This window comes from Chrysemys picta, chromosome 5 (assembly GCF_011386835.1).
Source record: "Chrysemys picta bellii isolate R12L10 chromosome 5, ASM1138683v2, whole genome shotgun sequence".
Lineage (NCBI taxonomy): Eukaryota > Metazoa > Chordata > Testudines > Emydidae > Chrysemys > Chrysemys picta.
This window is the reverse complement of record NC_088795.1, coordinates 101,677,342-101,701,494: the sequence shown is the minus strand read 5'-3', so window position 1 is coordinate 101,701,494 and position 24,153 is coordinate 101,677,342. Positions and strand designations below refer to the sequence as shown.

At 41.8% G+C, this 24,153-nt stretch overlaps 1 protein-coding gene across 2 annotated transcripts in view; it reads left to right on the top strand.

Annotated features, from left to right (window-relative positions):
- The window catches only part of DTHD1 (death domain containing 1), a 62,806-nt gene extending 39,283 nt beyond the window's left edge, over positions 1-23,523 (top strand). For both annotated transcript variants that reach the window (XM_065596991.1, XM_005286392.4), the window contains exons 8-10: positions 426-670; positions 20,592-20,649; positions 21,651-23,523. In XM_065596991.1, the coding sequence (XP_065453063.1) occupies positions 426-670; positions 20,592-20,649; positions 21,651-21,970 (623 nt within the window). In that variant the 3' untranslated portion in view covers positions 21,971-23,523. The remainder of the gene's footprint in view (positions 1-425; positions 671-20,591; positions 20,650-21,650) is intronic.
- The last annotated feature ends 630 nt before the right edge of the window (positions 23,524-24,153 follow it).

Here is a 24,153-nt window from a genome sequence, read left to right as displayed (position 1 = left end):
GCTCACCTCAAAAAGTGTAACATTTAACAAAATAGCACACATTGTTTCCTAGAGCCTTAGATACAATATTATCTTCTGCTTGTACTAAATTCATTGTCAACATGGACTTTCATTTCTTGTCTCTCCATGGTTTGTATTTCATTAATTTTATCATGCCATGTGCATTGCTTTTCAATCAGCAGCACCTCTCTCCTTAGAGGCACTTTGAGGCAGTTAACTGCAAAGATAATGTAACTGTTAATGTAAGTGGCCAGGAAAGATTAGCTGTTGCTCTTTGTTTCATACTTAGGTCCCAATCCTGAAAACAATTTTATTTGTATAAGTCCTATTGACTTATCTTGCTCCCCAAAAGACTGTGTTTATATGTCATAGAATCAGACATTAAAACTCAGTATAAGAAATACATCTTTTTATACTGAATACAGATGATGGGAAGGATTTTGGAAAAGTCTACAGGCTTATTTTTCATTCACAAAGAAAGCCCAGACTGGAGCTCCAACTGAAAGAAGTGGATGAATTCGGTAACTACAGCTCACCTCATTACAAGGGAACTGCAGTATTTTACAAAATAACCAGAGAAACAATAGCCAAGACCTGGGATCAACCCCTTCTGCCTTCTGACTATCAGGACCAGTCACCTTTATACAAGTTAGCACTAACCTTACCAAAGGTAAGTTCCACAACTCCTTACTATTTGAAGTCTCTCTGTTCCAGACATTTTTATGAGATTAATATATCCTTTATCTGTAAGGATCCTAATTTGCTTTACAAACTACTGTCAGACACAGGAATAACCCACCTATAAAATGTCGCTGCTGGGGGCAGGGTTGAAACATAGTAGCTTTTTCACCTTGCATAGCACCACCAGATATTAATTTAGGACTAGAAATAAAGAATCTCATCCAACTGAAATTGTGGGGAGAATGTAATTGCCCAGTTGAAGTTTATCCAGGATACTGCAATTCACCCCCTGCCCCCCACTCTCCAAAACATACCATGGAATGGCTACAAGTGGTCAGTATTGGAAGTTACTATTAAATATATAGGGGCTAGATCATGCCTTTAAGGCAGAGCCCGGTGTTTGGGAAGGTGCAGAGCCACAATTTCAGGGGGAGCTCAGGGAAGAATTTAGACTACCCATTTTTCTTAAGTATCCATAGATATACTGTCATCTTTGAACCTGAATACTTCATCCCCTTGCATGCCTGGTAAGTCTCTATAACTTTGTCATGTGTGTTATTGGCTTGTCTCCATCTCTAAGACATGCATACAATTTTCAACAATCTTCTCTCACTTTGACCATTGAAATGTCACTCTGTTGCCTCCTCAAGACCCAGATCTCCAGACTCTAAGGTACAGAGAAATGCCAATTGACCTCCAATATTGTATCACCTTCAGTCTGAAACATCTTTACTCCATCTCCCAATTTATTACAGAACTCTGTTTGTTTTTAAAATCCTCCCCAGATTTGCTGCAAGACCTTGTGAACCATGTTGTAAACTGCCATAGCTCCATCAAAGTCAAGGCCAATTTACATCAACTGTCAATGTCTCCATTTCTCATTCTATTCCTCCCACTTTTATAGCACTAGTCTCCCGCCATTGTCCCTTTTCTGCAGATCTGAAACAGCCTTCTTTGCTGTTGTTTCCCCATTACCATACTCTATTTTTCTCTCCCTCTGCTATTTTTTGCTATCTAAAAGGTTGAAACTGAATGATTAAGTTGTATACATTTTTGCACCAGGATAGGTTTTATTTAAGTGAAATATAGTACAAAATTCTGTTATAAGACAATATACTCCTTTGCCTTTAAAAACAAAAACTTTTCAGCAAAGTTAGCCTCCCTTCAGAGCTATCTACAACAGTTATACGTGGCACTTCCCTGGAGAATTAAAGGGGATTCTTAAAGAAAATCTATTTCTTTGGACCCAGGATTCACTTTGTTTCCTTTCCTTCCTCCCCTAATTCTGTTGTTTATTCCATCTTCTTTCGTTTTGGTGCATAATAAGAATCATATTATGTATGGCATGGGTACTTGCAATAACCTGCCTTTGCACCTATCAAGTGCCTCGGCTTTGCTTTGGCACTTAATCACCTGCCAAGGCCTTTTATTGCTTTCTGTATTCTATCGCAAAGACCATTAGCCCTTAAATGTCCTGGTGGGACTTTCTATCGATTTGCATTAATTACATATGATACACACACACCCCCATTTAAATTTATGGTCATCTTTGCTATCAATAAAACCTTCTATTCCCAGTGTGGAAAGGAAGTTAAGGCTGAATGGATACCAATGGTTATGAAAGAAGCAAGCACAAGAACATTGGTAATTTGGTAGTTGCTATGTAGTGACTGGAAAACTATGTGCTATTATTGGAGACACCCCCAAACCCAGCCCCTGGAAGTAAATTTGGGGAATTCAAAATCTAGATCCAGATGTTTAAAAATAAGCTCTTTCTGAATAATTTCAATAGAGGGGCCTAAATTGAGGTATAGAAAAACAGTCTGCTTAGGAATGGTTTCCTTAAGTAGAAGCCATCATGGGGAATTCTGGCTGAAGCAGCAAACAATTTCTCCTGGAGTTCCCAGATAAACACATGCAGTAGCAGAACATCTGCCATCCTCAGAAAAGGTGCAGCATGCTTTCCCCCTTCCTACTTGGCCAGCAGAGCTGGCTTGCGTGGGGAGTGGAGCCATGTCCCTTTTAGAATTCTAGCAGCACAAGTCATTTAACAGGTGCTGTATTCACTAGCCTCACTGTGGCTTGCCTTTTGCAAATGGGCACAAATGATGGGAAAGTCTGTACAGGGCCAACCACCACATGGCTCAAAGTGTCCTAATACTATACCTGCCTCTTGCAAATTCCAAGAGTGTAATCAGGCTGCTTTAAATAACTCTGAAATTGCAGTGTGTGCATTTTTCTACAGATTAGAATGCAATAAACCAGGAATAAGTCTGGTCCTTCCTTGCTCATTTGTAAGGATATTATTTGATGAAATGTCAGAGCTGTAGTTCTTCTGTGGATCTAGAATAAGTTAACTTTTTTTCTACTGTGCAGTTGCTATATTGAATATAGCAATTTCAAAATTCCCTTGGGCAAGATAGGCCTTATTACTCTCAAAATATGTTTCTTGATAGGAAATATATAACAGACATATGTAATACATCACTTCAGGGGATCAGTGCAAGCCTTGGGTTTCCAAAGAAACTTCCTCTAGTTGGTGGTGATGAGTTTACTTAGGAGAGACTGAAAGGGGTCAGATTCTGCCCTGAATGAAAATATTAATACAAAAAAGTATGTTCTTGGAAATGCTCACTTATTTGTGGATAGTTTGCTTACATATGGCAAGATTTGCACTTAATTTTCCACCCAAAAATGAAATGCTTCTCTATAAAAGACTACGAGTAGAAAAAAATAGCATCATAATCAGATCTCTCCATGTTGCAGATATTCTGTGTGTACAGAACTGGCATCTGTTTAGAAACAGTTGGCAAGAATTTCTATTTTGAATTGCCTTCTGTCCTTCCTTTTTAACCTTAGCAAGAAAAAGAACAAATACTTGAAGTACTTTAGTTAATTCAACTTCTGTCTCTTAAAAGACATTGGTCTATGTACAAAAGGGCAATGGGAATTTCATATGCATGTTAGTGGTAATGAAACCCTCATGAACATAGGTTTAGACTTTGGCCATGTCTACACTACAAACTGTGGTTGATGCAAGTTACATTGTCATTAAGCCACTGAAATTAGCATATCGTGTGTGCATGGGCTTACTTGTCTCCTTGCGTCAGCACTGCACATCCACAGCCAGAGTGCTTGTATCGATGCACAGTGCAGTTCACCATGGATAGGTATCCCAGTGTGCAACTTGCCACTGTCCAGCACATAGTCTTTTAGGAAGTTTTAGCAATGCATGGTGGGGTTGAAACGAGTCACGCAGGGGTGCCTGGGACCAAGGTGTCAACTTCTCAGTGTGCAACAGTCTCCATCCCATAATTTTCAAACCTTTTTCAAAATTCCACAAACTTGTACAGCCCTCCTCGCTATCCACCATCTTTGATAGAACCATGGAGCCTGCACAGCTCTGCACTATTGTCATAAGCATTACAAGCACAGGATCCTCTGGTATTTGCCGAGCTGCAAGAACAAATCAGCAGGGAATGATTTCTTGGAGGACCAATTGCTGTGGGATATGGTGAGAACCAATTCAAGGTCATTGATGGCCTTCACAATGCAGCTGCATATGGTGGAGTGCCATTTCTGGGCCTGAGAAACGAGCACTGAATGGTGGGATTGCACTGTAATGGAGGCTTGGGATGACAAGCTGTGGCTGCAGAACTTCCAGATGTGAAAGGCCACATGCCTGGATCTGAGTGCCATGCTCACCCCAACCCTCCAGTGCAGCGACACCAGAACGAGAGCTGCACTAACAGTGGATCAGTGGTGGTGATTGCACTGTGGAAACTTGTAATGCCTGATTACCCACTGACTGGTAGCAATCAGTTTGGAGTCAGAAAAACCACTGTGGGGCTCTTGTCATGCAAGTATGCAGGGCCGTTAAATCAACTCTGATATTCAGGACTGACTCTCAGCAACATGCAGGAGATACTGGATGGATTTTCAACAATAGGGATCCCAAACTTTGGTGGAGTGATAGATAGCATGAACATCCCTATATTTTGGCACCAGACCACCTTGCCAAGAGTACATCAACAGAAAGGGCTACTTTTCTATGGTTATACAAGCATTGGTGGATCACCAGGGATGCGTCACCAACATCAGGGTGAACTGGTCATGGAAAGTGCATGACACTTGTAGCTTTCTGAACAGTCCTGTCTTCTTAAAGATACAAGCAGGAAATTCCCCACCCTCCTCCAACTAGAAGATGATTATTAGCAAATGTTGAAATGTCAATCAATAGTGATCTTGGGTGACCCAGTATACCTCTTGCTTCCCTGACTCATGAAGTCATACACAGGCCACCTTGACAGCAGCAAGAAAAGATTCAGCTACAAACTCAGCAGGTGCAGAAGGAGAGTTGAATGTGCTTTTGGTAGATTGAAAGGATGCTGGCATTGTTTACTCACAAGATTTGATCTCAGTGAGAAAAATATCCCAATGGTTATAGATACCTGCTGTGTCCTGCATAATGTGTGTGAAGCAAAAGGGGAAAAGTGGCTATCTGCTGAGTTTGAACAGCCAGACACAAGGGATATTGGAAGAATTCAATGCAGAACTATGCAGCTTAGTGATGCATTGAAGGAGCTCTTACTTTGACTGTGAGCCACAATATTGTATTGTGGTGTACTGTGCTGTATCTGGCCTGGCTGTTTGGGAGCTTGTTAGGAATTGGGTGTTGCTTGATTTATGATTATTACAGTGTGTTTGTCACTGATCCTGTGAGGTGTGTCACACTGTACAGCAACAAGTGGGTGCTTTCAAAATTGATAGGCACTATGCAACATATGTTGTGAACTAATAAAGATGAATTATGTTCCAAATAATAGCATTTTATTCAATAATAAGATTAGTGAAACAATCCATGGTGGCGTGCAGGGTGATGGTAGGGTCTCCACCAAGTCTGACATGCATCTCTTTGTAAAAGTGGCAGGTCTGCAGCTTGGCACTGCATTGTCAGAAGGCCTCCCTAGCCTTCTGGTGTGCCTGCCTCAGTTCCTTTGCTTACAGAGCACAGCTGCTGGTCCCTGTCATATCCCTTCTTCTGTATCCTCCATGAGATCTGCTTATAGATGTCAACATTACTATGGCTGGTTCAGAGCTCTGCTTGCTCAGCCACTCCTCCTCAAAGGCACAGAAGATCCAATATATCCTGTCTACTCCAAACTGGAGCATTTAGCCAACAAGGCGGGTTGGGAAATTGCATAAAACAACGGAGAGCTGTTAGGTGTGCTCACCAAGCTGAGCACTTAGGAAAAGGCATTTTAAAAATGTGTAGGGTTTTAAATGGGAGCGGGCCTTCCAGTCTATGTGATTCCTGGGCAGTGGAGATTACAATTGAGACCAGAGTGGTCAGTGTTGGATATTGTGGGACAGCTAGTGGAGGACTGTTAGGGTCAACATAGGAATGTGTGCACTTGTGCTGCATCAACCTCAGTACATCGACCATCAATGCTGCTCAGGGAGGTGGTGTTACTATCTCACCATAACAGGGTACTTACATTGGTGGAAAACAAATGTAAGTGTAGACACATGCATAAGTAGGTCAACACAAGGCAGCTTAAGTTGCTCTAACTTTGTAGTGTTAGAGGCCTGGTTTATGAGTCTGCTACTGTTCCATATAGGGAATTCAACTGCTCTGAACCGTAGACATTTGGGATTCATATTCCCAGGCATGGGGGCAGCATAATCCATAAAGTGATTTTGTCCTCCTTTACTGGCTTGTCAATGTAAAGCTTGAGGCTGCTGCTGCTATTTACAGCTAATAGGTTTAGTTCAAGCAGTGCAGGCTTATATTTTGATTGTTTGATTCTGGATTCAGTCCCTGCTAACAACCCATCCAAGAGGCTGCTACAAAGAGATATGAGCCAAAGAAAGAAACACTCTTGTAATGCTTCGTGCAATCTGAATTTAAGCAAGCACCAGGCCTTTCCTTCCACTTTGTTTTGACTAAAAGTCAAAATTGGGCTTAAAAATACAAAAATGATTGGCTTTCATTGTATCAATTTGTGTCATATTCTTTGATCTTTATATGAGATTTGGGATAGCACGGCAAAGCTAGGAAGATATTATTTGTTATTTTATAGCACCAAAAATTCTGCTAGGCATTTCACAAAATACATAAAAAAAATTCAGTCCCTGCCCAGAAGAGCTTACAGGGAAGCCACTGGGCACAGGTCAAGGGTGCACAGTTTGACTCATGCCATTGAAAGTGAGGGTGACAGAGTGAAAAACAGAATGGCATACCAAAGTCTGATAACTAGGTTCACCGGGGGAAGGAGACCAAAGCCCTGAGGTAAGTGGGGAAATGGGATCCTGGGAGGAAGCACAAGCAGAAGAGCGCAAGGGGGGAGGACTCCTGTCTCATGCTCAGAAAGAGGGACGATCAATGAGTTATCTTAAGTGCCTATACACAAATGCAAGAAGCCTGGGAAACAAGCAGGGAGAACTGGAAGTCCTGGCACAGTCAGGGAACTATGATGTGATTGGAATAACAGAGACTTGGTGGGATAACTCACATGACTGGAGTACTGTCATGGATGGATATAAAATATTCAGGAAGGACAGGCAGGGCAGAAAAGGTGGGGGAGTTGCGTTGTACGTAAGAGAGGAGTATGACTGCTCAGAGCTCTGGTATGAAACTGCAGAAAAACCTGAGAGTCTCTGGATAAAGTTGAGAAGTGTGAGCAACAAGGGTGATGTCGTGGTTGGAGTCTGCTATAGACCACCAGACCAGGGGGATGAGGTGGACGAGGCTTTCTTCTGGCAACTAGCAGAAGTTGCTAGATCGCAGGCCCTGGTTCTCATGGGAGACTTTAATCACCCTGATATCTGCTGGGAGAGCAATACAGCGGTGCACAGACAATCCAGGAAATTTTTGGAAAGTGTAGGGGACAATTTCCTGGTGCAAGTGCTGGAGGAACCAACTAGGGGCAGAGCTTTTCTTGACCTGCTACTCACAAACAGGGAAGAATTAGTAGGGGAAGCAAAAGTGGATGGGAACCTGGGAGGCAGTGACCATGAGATGGTTGAGTTCAGGATCCTGACACAAGGAAGAAAGGAAAGCAGCAGAATATGGACCCTGGACTTCAGAAAAGCAGACTTTGACTCCCTCAGGGAACAGATGGGCAGGATCCCCTGGGAGAATAACATGAAGGGCAAAGGGGTCCAGGAGAGCTGGCTGTATTTCAAAGAATCCTTATTGAGGTTGCAGGAACAAACCATCCCGATGTGTAGAAAGAATAGTAAATATGGCAGGCGACCAGCTTGGCTAAACAGTGAAATCCTTGCTGATCTTAAACGCAAAAAAGAAGCTTACAAGAAGTGGAAGATTGGACAAATGACCAGGGAGGAGTATAAAAATATTGCTTAGGCATGCAGGAGTGAAATCAGGAAGGCCAAATCACACTTGGAGTTGCAGTTAGCAAGAGATGTTAAGAGTAACAAGAAGGGTTTCTACAGGTATGTTAGCAAGAAGAAGAAAATCAAGGAAAGTGTGGGCCCCTTACTGAATGAGGGAGGCAACCTAGTGACAGAGGATGTGGAAAAAGCTAATGTACTCAATGATTTTTTTGCCTCTGTCTTCACGCACAAGGTCAGCTCCCAGATTGCTGCACTGGGCAGTACAGCATGGGGAGAAGGTGACCAGCCCTCTGTGGAGAAAGAAGTGGTTCGGGACTATTTAGAAAAACTGGACGTGCACAAGTCCATGGGGCCAGATGCGCTGCATCAGAGGGTGCTAAAGGAGTTGGCGGGTGAGATTGCAGAGCCATTAGCCATGATTTTTGAAAACTCATGGCGATCGGGGGAGGTCCCAGATGACTGGAAAAAGGCTAATGTAGTGCCCATCTTTAAAAAAAGGGAAGAAGGAGGATCCGGGGAACTACAGGCCAGTCAGCCTCACCTCAGTCCCTGGAAAAATCATGGAGCAGGTCCTCAAGGAATCAATTATGAAACATTTAGAGGAGAGGAAAGTGATCAGGAACAGTCAGCATGGATTCACGAAGGGGAAGTCGTGCCTGACTAACCTAATTGCCTTCTATGATGAGATAACTGGCTCTGTGGATGAGGGGAAAGCAGTGGATGTGTTATTCCTTGACTTTAGCAAAGCTTTTGATACGGTCTCCCATAGTATTCTTGCCGCCAAGTTAAAGAAGTATGGGCTGGATGAATGGACTGTAAGGTGGATAGAAAGCTGGCTAGATTGTCGGGCTCAACGGGTAGTGATCAATGGCTCCATGTCTAGTTGGCAGCCGGTTTCAAGCGGAGTGCCCCAAGGGTCGGTCCTGGGGCCGGTTTTGTTTAATATCTTTATTAATGATCTGGAGGATGGTGTGGACTGCACTCTCAGCAAGTTTGCAGATGACACTAAAGTAGGAGGCGTGGTAGATACACTAGAGGGTAGGGATTGGATACAGAGGGACCTAGACAAATTAGAGGATTGGGCCGAAAAAAACCCGATGAGGTTCAACAATGACAAGTGCAGAGTCCTGCACTTAGGACGGAAGAATCCCATGCACTGCTACAGACTAGGGACCGAATGGCTAGGTAGCAGTTCTGCAGAAAAGGACCTAGGGGTCACAGTGGACGAGAAGCTGGATATGAGTCAACAGTGTGCTCTTGTTGCCAAGAAGGCTAACGGCATTTTGGGCTGTATAAGTAGGGGCATTGCCAGCAGATAGAGGAACGTGATCGTTCCCCTTTATTCGACATTGGTGAGGCCTCATCTGGAATACTGTGTCCAGTTTTGGTCCCCACACTACAAGAAGGATGTGGAAAAATTGGAAAGAGTCCAGCGGAGGGCAACAAAAATGATTAGGGGTCTGGAGCACATGACTTATGAGGAGAGGCTGAGGGAACTGGTATTGTTTAGTCTCCAGAAGAGAAGAATGAGGGGGGATTTGATAGCAGCCTTCAACTACCTGAAGGGGGGTTCCAAAGAGGATGGAGCTCGGCTGTTCTCAGTGGTGGCAGATGACAGAACAAGGAGCAATGGTCTCAAATTGCAGTGGGGGAGGTCCAGGTTGGATATCAGGAAAAACTATTTGTGACGGGTTGGATCACAGAAACCCCCTTGGGAGCTGCCACCAGATGTGCAAAGACTACCCCTGCTTCTGTTTTCCCTGCCAGCTCAGGACTCCAGCACCCTGTCTTGCTGAGCCAGACACTCCCGTGTCCCAGGGTCTGAATCACTTGTCCCAAAGCTGCAAGTTTACCTGAAAACAGCTTGCAGTAGTGCGCTTGTCTTTAGCACTCAGATGCCCAACTCCCAATGGGGTTTAAACCCAGATAAATCCGTTTTACCCTGCATAAAGTTTATGCAGGGCAAACTCATAAATTGTTCGCCCTCTATAACACTGATAGAGAGATATGCACAGTTGTTTGCTCCCCCAGGTATTAATACATACTCTGAGTGAATTACTAAATAGAAAGTGATTTTATTAAATACAGACAGTAGGATTTAAGTGGCTCAAAGTAGTAACAGACAGAACAAAGTAAGTCACCAAGCAAAATAAAATAAAATGCGCAAATCTATGCCTAATCAAACTAAATACAGATAATCTCACCCTCAGAGATGTTTCAGTAAGTTTTTCTCAGACTGGACACCTTCCAGGCCTGGGCACAATTCTTTCCCCTGGTACAGCTCTTGTTGCAGCTCAGGTGGTAGCTAGGGGATTCTTCATGATGGCTTCCTCTTCTCTCTGTTCTCTTCCCCCCTTTATATATCTTTTGCATAAGGCGGGAACTCTTTGTCTCTCTGGGTTTCCACCCCCCCCCCCTCACTGGAAAAGCACCAGGTTAAAGATGGATTCCAGTTCAGGTGACATGATCACATATCACTGCAAGACTTCATTACTCACTTGCCAGCACACACATATACAGGAAGACTCACAGGTAAATACAGCCATCTGCAGACAATGGGAGTCATCAAGATTCCAAACCATCATTAATGGTCCACACTTTACACAATTACAATAGGCCCTCAGAGTTACATTTTATATTTCTAGTTTTAGATACAAGAGTGGTACATTTATACAAATCAGATGATCATACTCAGTCGATTATAAGCTTTGTAATGATACCTTACAAGAGACCTTTTGCATGAGGCATATCCCAGTTACTTACATTCACTTATTACCGTATTTTCTCTAAAACTATCTCAGTTACATTATATTGACTTATTATCAAGCTTTTATAAAACCATATAGACTGCACAACGTCACACTATTTCACTAGGAGGGTGGTGAAACACTGGAATGCGTTACCGAGGGAGGTGGTGGAGTCTCCTTCCTTGGAGGTTTTTAAGGCCCGGCTTGACAAAGCCCTGGCTGGGATGATTTAGCTGGGAATTGGTCCTGCTTTGAGCAGGGAGTTGGACTAGATGACCTCTTGAGGTCCCTTCCAACTCTGATATTCTATGATTCTATGATTCTAATATGGATTACTCAGTTTAATATTCTAGTAGCTAAAAGGGAGATTTTGATTAGCTAAGGTGCTTTATAACCTGATCTAAAATTACTAACATGGCTAAAAAGGCTGTAAGCCAAGTTGTCATAAAATGTTTGTCTTAATTTTTAAGCTCAGTGGTGTGATCCACAAATTTTAATTATATGTAGGTCCTTCCCATTGATTTTGGCTTCTAAAGAACAAAAGCATCTTAATAAAACAAGTAAAACTAGACAAGCAAGGATAGGTATGCATGTAAGTCAGGGGTGGGCAAACTACAGCCCACAGGCTGCACCCGACCCACCAGCCATTTTAATCCGGCCCTCGAACTCCCACTGGGGAGTGAGGTCTGGGGCTCGCCCTGCTCCAGCGCTCCCAGAAGCAGCAGGAGGTCTGCCCTCTGGCTCCTATGCATAGGGGCAGCAAGGGGGCTCTGCTCTGCATGCTGCCTCCACCCCAAGCGCTGCCCCCGTAGCTCCCATTGGCCAGGAAAAAAAACCCTCTTCCCTCTCAGCTGGTGAAAAGGAGAGTCGATCTGTAGAAGACAGACAGGAAAATAAGTCACTTATCCTATCCCTTAACAGCACTTCAGAATCAGAGCCTCACTCCTTGGGCACAGCTGTATCGAATTTGGAGCTCACTCAACTTGCTGCCTTTAGGAATGGAACTCATTCTTTTCTTGAAGGCAGTGATGTTCAGGAGAGGGTTTCTCGTTTCCCTTGGCTAGTTCACATTGTATAAGACTTAGTTAAATACCATCACACTAAGCATGGATCCCTTCAAAGAAACTACCTCATATTGTCCTGCTAAGGGCTTCTAACATTTTGCTTTTTATGAAGAGGATAGAGCAGCTTTGGAAAACTAATTTTTAAGTTGTGACACTCTCATATATAATATACACATGGTGTCCACAGTTAGTCATTTTGTGCATCTCTTACTTTCAGTCATAATGAAAGTTACCAGTCTATCTCCCAAAAGGTTGTCCTGAAGCTTTTGTCATATTTGGATTAGCTTGACACCATGTTGTGGTCAGTTATCCTAATATCATGAATGATAAATCTTTCAGATGGTTAAGATAAAACTTCTCTGCATTTTTTCCTGTATTCTTAGGGCCCTTCATTTTCAATTTTTATTGTATTTAATTTTTTTCCTGAAAATTTAATCAGTGTTTATTACAACCACAAATAAAACAAAGAAACAAACAAACAGCACAAGGAGAAATCAGTGCAAAAAACGATTAATTTTTCTGGGTAAATATCAGGGTTTATTTTGGTGGATAGAAAGATGGGGCGGGGGAGGAGTATTCAGTAGATTAATGCTTTGAATTCTGTTCATCAATGTGGTTTGCTGCGGAACCAAAACAGAACTCAAAACACAATGCCACCTCTGAGTTTAAGAAAATATGTCTCTAATCTCCAAATAAAATGTTTAATTTGAATAAACAATTTACTGTTGTAGGCTTAGAACTATTAGCCTGTCAATATTTGCATTTAATAATTTGGCCACACCATTTATAGTGCACACACTCAATTTCATCCTTTTCTCCTGTTTTTGTTTTTAAAACTTTCAAATACTTTGTGTTCTAAAACATATTCTAATAGATTTTTTTTCTGCCAATTTTAGTGTATCAAATCTTTAAATTATTATCTGCTAACAGCTTGAAATGTGTACATGGTGGATGTGAGATTCATCAGTATGTTCAGATGGACACACACTTCCGAGCTTGTGTGCATGCCCGTTTGCTGTGTGTATCTTCTAGACAAATACATAGCCTTACTTCAACAGGCAGCTTTGCATACACACACAGACTAATGTATTATTGTAATACATATATCATACAATGTATAGCATTTTCCTAAAAAAATATTTTTATATATTTGAATGATACTAAAGTAGGGTGAAAATCAGAAAAAAATGAATACTTTCTGTAAAACAAGAATTTTTCAGTAAAAATCAGTTTAAATTGAAAATGAAGGGGCTTATGTATTCTTAAAGCCAAATGCGTACCCATCCCCCAAATTCTGCTAAATTTGCCTCGGAGATCCAGGATCAGTCCTAACAACACTGGCTTTTGGCCTTTTGGAATAATCAAGGGCCAATTCTCTTCCAGGTAGAGAAATAAAATGCACTGCAATCTACTACAACAAAAAAGAGTTATGGTCATTTTAACAAACTATACTTACACCTAGATCAGTGTATCTAAGCTAAAAAATATCCAGTTTACAATAATGAGCATTCCTTCTATACCATAACTGCTTATTCTTTAACCACAGGCTTTTAACTTTTTCTTCTCACAGCATATTTCACATAAGGCAAATGTAGATATGACACTGGCATCTAGAGGATGTTAAGTTTAACAGCACTTAAAACATCTCACATCCACCACTATGATGTAGTTACCCCAGAATTACACTAGTGTAAATGAAATGAGAATCTGGCCCCTCCGTTCATGTATTTTTCTCTATTACTACTATTTGGAACTGTAAATAATTACCACTTTGCTTTCACTAACTCTGAGTTTACTTTAAATATTGTTTCAGAGTGGTAGCTGTGTTAGTCTGTATCAGCAAAAAGAATGAGAAGTACTTGTGACACCTTAGAGAATAACAAATTTATTTGGGCATAAGCTTTCGTGGGCTATAAGCCACTTCATCAGATGCATAGAGTCGAAAATACAGTAGGAAGATTATACACACACAGAGAGAGAACATGAAGAGATGGGGGATTGTCATACCAATTCAGGATTTGAAGGACCATCCCTCACTCTCTCAGACCTTGGGAGACAGGTCAGTCCTCGCTTACAGACAACCCCCCAAACTGAAGCAAATACTCACCAGCAACCACACACCACACAACAAAAACTCTAATCCAGGAACCTGTCCTTACAAAGCCCGTTGCAAACGCTGTCCACATAGCTATTCAAGGGACACCATCATAGGACCTAATCACATCAGCCACACCATCAGGGGCTCGTTCACCTGCACATCTACCAATGTGATATATGCCATCATGTGCCAGCAATGCCCCTCTGCCATGTACACTGGCCAAACTGGACAGTCTCTACGCAAAAAAATAAATGGACACAAATCAGATGTCAAGAATTATAACATTCAAAAACCAGTCGGAGAACAATTCAGCCTCCCTGGACACTCAATTAGAGACCTAAAACTTGCAATTCTTCAGCAACAAAAACTTCAAAAACAGACTCCAACGAGAAACTGCAGATCTGGAATTAATTTGCAAACTGGACACCATTAAATTAGGCTTGAATAAAGACTGGGAGTGGATGGGTCATTACACAAACTAAAAACTATTTCCCCATGCTAATTTCCCCCCCTACTGTTACTCATACCTTCTTGTCAACTATTTGAAATGGGCCATCCTGATCACTACAAAAAAGTTTTTTTCCCTCTTGCTGATAATAGCCCACCTTAATTGATTTGTCTCATTAGAGTTGGTATGGCAACCCCCATCTTTTCATGTTCTCTGTATATATCTTCCTACTGTATTTTCCACTGCATGCATTTGATGAAGTGGGTTTTAGCCCACGAAAGCTTATGCCCAAATAAATGTGTTAGGCTCTAAGGTGCCACAAGTACTTCTCATTCTTTTTTTTTTAAAGATTGTTTGTGGATTAAGCTTCATACTCATGAAAGTGAAAGACCAATAGCAATAATAAAAGAAAACACTGAGCAATTATCTCGGCACAGAAGCCACCATTATTTTGGCCTACAACACTTTATGCCAGTCAACAATGTCCCCTAAGCAGACCCTGTGGATTGTACAAATTATTGGGTTATTTGGTGACATGGACAAATGGGATATCTTTTAAAATGACCCACTACTTACCGACCTGACAATATTTTCATTTATTTGGTATTCAGCTCCCTCTTAAGTGTGTTTAATTATAGTGATATGATAGTGAGTTAATGTGTGGTGAGAGTTTTCCCTATATGCCCAGTTTGCACCCTTTAAAACTTTGGAAAAGACAAAAAACCACCAAGCTCTTTACTGCCCAGAATGTTTCTTGTGCAATCTCTACCCAAAACGAATATTTTTGAAAGTTTGAGGTTAATATTATGTCATTTTTAAATTATGAAACTTTTAACAGTAGTAAACTTTTTGAAAAATAGTTGTGTCCCCCAACTCTCACCCCCAATTAAAAAAAATACACCCCAAGAAATGCAAAAGCTTATGTGTTTTAGATGCTAATGGTGAAATCTTGGCCCCATTGAAGTTAATAGTTTTGCCAGAGATTTCTTTGAGGTCAGGATTTCACCTTAATGCTCATTGAGAATAATTGCACAGGACAGAATTATTTTCACCAAGTTGGACTGCAAACCACTTTGAGTTATTATAGCTTCCAAGAGAGCTCTTTTGTTTTACACCCCACCTAATGTATTTTTTAAAAAGATATTACTAGCCCTTATTTTATTTAGATTCAAAATAAAAAGATGCTTATCCAAGGCTCTAGGCACCCAAATACATTTAATACAATGAAATTCCAGCTGCATTAGATAGACATTTCAACAGGAACCCAGCCAGCCAGAAACCAACAGAGACCCCTTTTCAGTCTTCCTCATTATAGGAAGCATACCCTCAGCCCTCTCCAAAATCCCTCTCAGTACATATCATTTCTTTGATATGTACACTGACCATTGGAATTCTAAGTGTCAAAATCATTCTTCCTAAAAATGGTTGGACCCAAACCTTGTAACCCCTTCTTCACATTTAATAGTATCTTCCTCCACAATTAACCTTAGCCTTAAATTCTCTCTTCTGACAGCAGACCTCTTTGGCACCTCCATTATGGGGAGAACCAGTAATGGTGGAAATGAAATATTCCGTGTACCCCTGCCTGTCTGCGCTTTAGCTGTTTTCTCAATTATAGTCAGAATGACACTGAACTGGCCATACCCCAGATCTTAATAAGTTAAATTATTGAAAGAAGTTGCTGCTAGTTTGCAAACTTCTGCTTAAGTTTGGACTGAAAACTGGCTACCTTTCTAGTGCTGTATTCATATTTTTCTTATATTTTTTATTTTTCAATATAAAACTCCTGAAAAATGGGTTTCTAAAAAATAATGAAGGTGTCCAAGCCATGACCATTCTTCTCACATTTATATTTTCATGTGCTGCAATATCACAGATTATCACAATGGTCTTCAGCAGCACTACCCAGTGATGGATCTACCTCGTTTTAACTGTATTTAAGAATTTTGTTGCCTACTGTGACATGAAAACACCTCTCATGGGTACCTCCTGTCAGCTGGATGTGATGCTGCAAGCTCTCCTGCCCCAGGCACCTCTGTAGGTTGTTGACCTCACTAGGCAGGCCTTCAGTAACTCAGCCCTCCAGACAAGCCAGAGTCTAAAATGGATGATCCCCTTCCAGGGTAGGGCAATCCAACAACCTAAGAGCCTTAACCAGAATGTTCAGCCAGGTTTCTGGGCCCTCTAATTCCAGTTCTTTACTTGAGCTTCTAAAGGTGACTTGTCCCCTTCTCAGGGCTTAGGCCACTACCCTGCAGATGGTGGGGGGACCTGGGCCCAATCACAACGCTGGGTCCCAGCCCAGGTACCCTTCTCACAGCAGCCACATACTGCTTCCTTCAGTTATCTGCTGCTATTCTCTGGGCCTTTTCCCCCACGTAGCCCCTTTCTCTTCACCTTTACCTCAGCGCTGAAGTTCTCAAAGCCTCTTCCTCCTCACTGAATGCAAATATCACCAGAACCCATCTACTGGTTCTCCTTTTGAGCTCCTGTGACCAGCAATTAGTGAGCTAACAAGCACACACCCGCCCAGGAACTGACCTGGGCAGGCCTTACAGTTCCTTCTATCTGAGCCAGCTGGGCTCTGATTTGCTGCTTCTGTGCAGCCTTTCTAGGCAGGCCTGGCGGATCCACCTTCACTGCTCCTTTCCTAGGGCAGGGAGTGGTAGGACCATGGGGCCTCCAGTGGGGGCCTCAAAGGGCCAGGTGTACCCGGTCAGATCTACCTCAACTTGTTCCTTTTAACCCAAAGAGAAAACAATAGGCCTGTTTCTGAACTCATGTCTACTGGTATAAATCAGGACTAATTGCATGGGGGAAAAGGTGGAGTAAAGAGGAGAAATCAATCAAGTGATTCCAAGAGGTGATTCCCTCGACCCCTTTTTTCCCTGTTCTGCTTCTACTGCTTTAGATGCTAGTACAGCCTGGTTGTGTGTCAGAGGTCCAACTGACAACCTTTTGTAATTTTATATTACTGAATAAATGGAAAGGCTATCAGAGTGATTTCCATGTACGTATTGTAGCAATATCTTCAAGCATTGTCAAATTTCTATTCTGCTACAGTTTTATCCCTAATGGCTGTCTCACAGTGAAACAGCATGTGATCCTATGCTTCAGAAAAGCAGATGCTTTTGCTAATTGAATGGACTTCTAGGCTAGAAAACCCCGTTTATGACTATTCTAGTACTTACACTGTCAACTAGACTATTTGGAGCCAAAAGTCAGTGGAGTTACAGCCTGGGTGAATTTGATGTTTCATCATAGATTTTAGTCTTTTAAGGCAGATTTAAATTTTTTAGATAATATACATATTACATTATTAATATACATCATTTTCACTTTTTTTTTTAAACAGAGGAGTATAAAGTGGTTCAGATTAAAGTTAACCCATGGGCAATTGAGTTCATCTACAATTACTATCTGTGGAAACCTTTTTCAGAAGTTTGAGGCTATAAATCCCCATTAGCAAATGAAAATCCATGTTTAAATATAACTGCCTATTTAAGCAAGACAAAAAGACAGACAAGACCATTGTGGTATTGAAAGAAGAACAGTGCCCCTCTCTGGAAGAGATTCTCATCCCATTTAATACCTTATTTTTCTAGCACTTTATGATCATTTTATATTGGGACAACTCCACTGACTGCAAGGGAGTTGCATTGCTGTAAAACTTGTGTGTTACAATGATGAATTAGGCCCTCAGATGCATACAAGATTGGTTGGGCTTTTCACTGCCGTGCACAAAATCCACATTAGGATCCCTACCTTCTGGACTGCTAGCAATCAGCCTCAGAATTGAGGTGAGTATGGAACTCACGGTTGTGGTGGCCTTTAGAATTCATAACTCTATACCAGGGATCGGCAACTTTTGGCACGTGGCTCACCGGAGTAAGCACCCTGGCAGGCAGGGCTGGTTTGTTTACCTGCCGCATCCACAGGTTCAGCCGATCGCAGCTCCCACTGGACGCGGTTCGCAGCTCCAGGCCAATGGGGGCTGCGGGAAGCAGCACAGGCCGAGGGATGTGCTGGCCGCCGCATGCCAAAGGTTGCCGATCCCCGCTTTATACCCATGGACCTCAGTTCCTTCTTTCCAATTTTTTAACAACATTTGAAGTCACTCTTTTCAAAAGGTTGTTGATGTAAGGTCAGATGGTCGCCAAATCCAATATCGCCATAGTCACACAGCCCCATGTTAGTAGTCCCCATATTGCAGCTAGAGAGGGAGGTAAGAGCAGGGGCTACATACCTGTAATTCCCCCATCCTGAGCAGGTAGACAGGAAGCAAGGAAAGGGGAATAAAACAGGCAAAACTTTGGCTCTGTGCCCCAACTCAGGGCAGTAGGAAAAAGTACTGCACTTTATCATTGAGAATACAGACCGTTGCTTATAATGATATTTTTAATATGTTAAGATTACAGGTTGCACCATACAATAAAAGATTAAGTGTAGCTGCAAAGGTGGCATTATTTATTAATCTATACATCTGAGAAGTTTCACACATTTTACAGTGAAACCCACAAAACTTTATTATTGGAGTGTTCCCTTCCTAAAGCTTGTGCTATGAAATTAATAAGCCAACAATTTCTAGGTGTATGCTAGGTATCATTATCGTCTTTGAAAACAGTGATACTTGCACTTGCTTGTACAGGTTGAACCTCTCTAGTCCAGCACCCTCAGGAGCTGACTGGTGCCAAACCAGATAATTTGCTGAACCACAGGAGGTCAATGCAGAGTGTCAGCAGGTCTCCATAGGCACAGGAAATAAGGGTGTGGGGGGTGCTGCAGCACCCCCAGGCTTTGCACCCAGTGTGGCCCCACATCTGGGGTCCCAGCTGTCGGCCCCAGGTCCTCCCCTTCCCTCCCAGAGCTTGAACACCGTGAATCAGCTGTTCGCAGCTCTCCGGAAGCACTGGGAGGGAGGGGGAGCAGGTGGTAAGCGCAGGGCCACCAGCACGCAAGAGGACGGGGGCAGAGCGGTGAGCTTGGTGCCGATGGATGATCCGCACCTACTAATTTTTCCCCATGGCTGCTCCAGCTCCGGAGCACCCACAGAGTCAGTGCCTATGCCAGACCATGGATGTTGCTGGACCAGAGAGTGCTGGATTAGAGAAGTTCACCCTATACCAAGTGCACATGGGTGCACAGGCACATTTCTTTCAGTATCTGAAATTAGACTCCATTCCTTTATATACACACACACACACACACACCCCTTCACAATAGAGGTTATATACACATCATTCACAATGCTATCTATCTTAGAACATCTGCTACTGTGCACATCTGCACAAATGCAGCAAATTATATATATATATATATATATATATATATATATCTTGGGTATCCTTTATAAATACCTGAAATAGCTTTAATCTAGATCAGGGATTCTCAAACTTCATTGAACCATGACCCTGTTCTAACAACAAAAATTACTACATGACCCCAGGAGGAGGGCTGAAGCCTAAGCTCCCCCCCCTCCAAGTCCCACTGCTCCAGGTCGGGGGGGAGGGATGAGAGGGGGGCGCAAAGTCTAAGCCTCCTGTCAGGAGGTGGGGGGGGTCCAAAGCTGAATCCCAAGGGTTTCAGCTCCAGGCAGGGGTCCTGTAACCTGTGCCCTGCCACCCAGGGCTGAAGCCCTCAGGATTCCGCTTCAACTCCAAGCGAAGAGGCTTGGGCTTTGGCCCTGGGCCCCAGAAAGTCTAAAGCCAGCCCTGGCAACCCCATTAAAATGGTGTCGCAACCCACTTTGGGGTTCCAACCCACAGTTTGAGAACCACTGATCTAAATAATGTGGGTACCAGAGCCCTGAGGCCTACTGAGAACCCTGGATAATTACTTGAGTAGCTACCCAGTGCTGTAGCCCATGGTGCCACACCTTCACCTCTGGTGTCCAAGATAACTAGATTAAAGTTAAATTGGGCACGTTCACACAAGCTCCAAAACACACCCTATGATTGCAGTGTAGACATACCGTCAAATACAGTGGGCCCATTGTCAGCTGGGGCAAGAGACATAGCTTCAATGATTTCAATTGGAGTATGCTGATTTACAGTAGCTTTGAATCTGGCCCAGTATGTGTTAATGGCATAAGCAGCACTCAACTGGAAATGCTGATTTACTGTTTTCCATCCTCATATCCCCCTCCCCTGGCAGATTTGTTCATTCTCCCTCCCTAAATACTTTTTCTTTGGTAGCATGAAAAATTAATCAACCGGCCACAAAGCACAAAAAGAATTGCTACAGATTCATCAGGTAAGAGCTATTTTTTGCACTAGATGGTTAAAGTTGATTTTATTAAGTTACACTAATCTAGTTGTTGCCAATATTTTCATTTATTAAACTGACCCTTTCATATTCAGGTCAGAAGAATGTAAATATGTTTAAAATTATATTAAATGAAATGGAAAAAAAAAAGGTTACTGAGTAACTTTACCAGGGAAACGAATAGCTTATATAGTCCTGTGAAAGGGTCAGCTCATTACTGGTGCCTCCTCGTGGCTGGGCATGGTGTGGCAGCCCTCTTGCCACTGGTGTCTGCTGCTGCTGGTTGCTCCACCTCTGCAGCGGCCTGCATCTTCCAGTGACATGGCCCTCTGGGAGGAACCTTCAGGCAGTGGTTGTCAAGGAAGTTCCTGCTTTCCCTCAGCCCTCAGGAGCTGAGGGTTGAAGGTCTGTTCTCTTCCCTGGTCTGTTGTAGAAAATATTTGAGCATTTTATTGCTGATTTCCTCTACACAATTTAAGTATAAATGATCGTTACTGAGTCAGGGAAATTAATAATCCAAGTTTGTACCAGAGTGCAAAATTACAGGCTTAGTCAGTAAAATTCTAACTCTTCTTAAGTCAATGGCAAAACTCCCTTTGACCTCAATAGGAACAGGATTTCACCTTAGAGACTAACAAATTTATTAGAGCATAAGCTTTCGTGGACTACAGCCCACTTCTTCGGATGCATCCGAAGAAGTGGGCTGTAGTCCACGAAAGCTTATGCTCTAATAAATTTGTTAGTCTCTAAGGTGCCACAAGTCCTCCTGTTCTTCTTTTTGCGGATACAGACTAACACGGCTGCTACTCTGAAGGATTTCACCTGTAGTCTACAGTATGTTCAGCTTTGGAGATCTTTTTTAAAATTAAACATTTGTCTAGGAGAAGGCATCAGGAATAAATGATTTTATAGATCTTTTAAAATATATTTGTAATATTATTTTAAAAAGTCTAAATAACACCTTTAAGCATTTACATTCTGACTAACAGAGGCCCTGTGGGATAACTTGCTGTACTGGCTCGCAGAGGAGCTCTCAGAAGATAATGCATCATTGCTCTCTCTGCACCTGCCTATCCGTCGGAGCACTCTTCAGCTTGTTAGACTGAAGTGCCCTGATAATCTAACGCATCAGATCTATGAGCTTCTTTGCTTCTGGAAAAAGAATCTTCCAAGATCAGCTGATAAACAGCGACTCCTATCTCGTTATCTTCGTAAGAGTGGCAGAAGCGATCTTTCAGAAGAGCTCAGGTTCAAGTGGGAGAATAAAGCATTCACTTGGCAAAAGCACTGGTTTGAGATGGACAACTGAAAGACTGATATCTATATGTTTTCACCTTGGGAAATTTGAATGTTTTTCTGCATGTGACTGCACAAGTAGTCAGAATTTCCAAGTGATATTTGCTTTAGCTTGATAAATGCTTTTAAATTTTTACAATGATCATAGAATATCAGGGTTGGAAGGGACCTCAGGAGGTCATCTAGTCCAACCCCCTGCTCAAAGCAGGACCAATTCCCAACTAAATCATCCCAGCCAGGGCTTTGTCAAGCCAGGCCGTAAAAACCTCCAAGGAAGGAGATTCCACCATCTCCGTAGGTAACGCATTCCAGTGCAATGAATTGGCAAACAGGGGGAAAAAGACCAGTCAGGCCGCTGGGTGTTCTTTAACTCTTCAGTAAATTTTCACACTCTTCATGATAGCACAAGTTGTCTGCCTTGACTTCTTTATATTCTTCCCCTTGCCTAATAACAGCTAACGTTCCTCAATAAAATCAAACAAGTTGCTGAAAATACAGATACCAAGAATTACATTCAGCTTTTGGATATACACATAGGGCTCCACTGATTGTAGTAGGATCTGGTGTTTACCAATATGGCCCCATATTATAGGGGCACAGGAATTACCATATTTCATCAGCCCAATGGGTGACCTAGTCCAGTATCCTATCTCTAATATTGGTTAGTACCAAATTCTTAATAGACCATAATAGACAATTATTATAAGGCACTAATAGGGGAAACATCTTCTAAACTCAAGCAGCTAGTGGTCATCTCTGGCACATAAAGGGATATTCCCTATGAATATTTTATCCTTGTGAGTGTAACTGCCAATTATACTCTTATTGTTCATAAGAATGTCTAAGCCTCTTCTGGATACAATTAAATCTTTTGTCTCAGTGCTATATCGATAGCAATGAGTTCCACAGATAAATACTGAAATCTGGAGAATATTTCTTTTTCTCAATTTTAAATGTATTGCCTTGTAATTTCATTCAGTGTCCTGTGTTCTAATGTTATGGGAAGAGGTAAATAGAAATGCCTGATTGACATTTGTATACTATTCCTTATTCATTTACTCTGTATCACTTCTTATTCATCTCCTCTCTAAACTATTATGTAAAATTCCTCTCAGCTTTAAAATGGAGTCATGACCAAGGCATCCCTAATATTGCATATCAATTGCCATACATTACTGCTGTATTTGAATTACTTTGTTCTTGCATCACATTAATTGAAAGTGACAGTGTGTAAGACCTAATCACTAATATATTGCTATCCATCTGGTATGCCACAAACCTGTTTAAGGGGTAAAATGTGCCATTTGCATTAGTGGCTCAAGGCTCAAGATAGCTGGGAAGCCACAGTGAATCAGAGGCTGCTGGAAGGAAGATACTGATATTTGATATTTACAAACACAACTATCAATTGTACTTACACACACATAGCATATATGGAAGTAGTCTTTAAAATCCAGTCCATTTGTGCAGCCTTGTTGTTCTAGTTATAATTATTTTCCAACTTGATTAAAAAAACAAAAAACAAAACAAAAAAACCCCACCACTTTCTTCAAATTCAAAATAAAATCTTGGAAAATAATATCCTAAATTAAAAGAAATTCTAAACAGTGGGCAAGCTCATGTTATTAGAATATCCTGAAGTAGCTATCACATGTAAGAAAACTACAGCTTTACAATCTGAGTAAGACAAACAGTCTGAATACTATGTTATTCATCTATTGATTGACAGATTCAGCCTGAAGAACACACACTTTTTTAAAGCAATTTAGAAAGAGCACAAGAATTAATTTGGTCCATTCTGTGAGACATAAGTGCAAAAATATGCACTCATTTTCTTTTCTTTTTTTTTCTTAAAAAGAAAAAAGCCCACTAAAAGCAGATTACATTTAAGTGGGGCCAATCATTTTGTCAGTAGCAATTGAATCCAGCTCTCTTGTATTTTTGTCACTTACTCTGCTAACACGTTCGTTGTCAATTAAAAGCAATTATTTTGAGTACTTTCTATAGTTACTTATTCTGCAGCAACTTTAGTTCCAGATACCATCAAAATACATAGCTGAAACTCGCATAATGGGATGGTCCATGACAAGGGCTCCTAGGTGCTACAGTAATACAAATATAAATTGTAATCATAATCATGAAGCTATTGTGAGAGAACTTTAACTCTACTTCCAAATTACAAGCATTCTGTGCTAC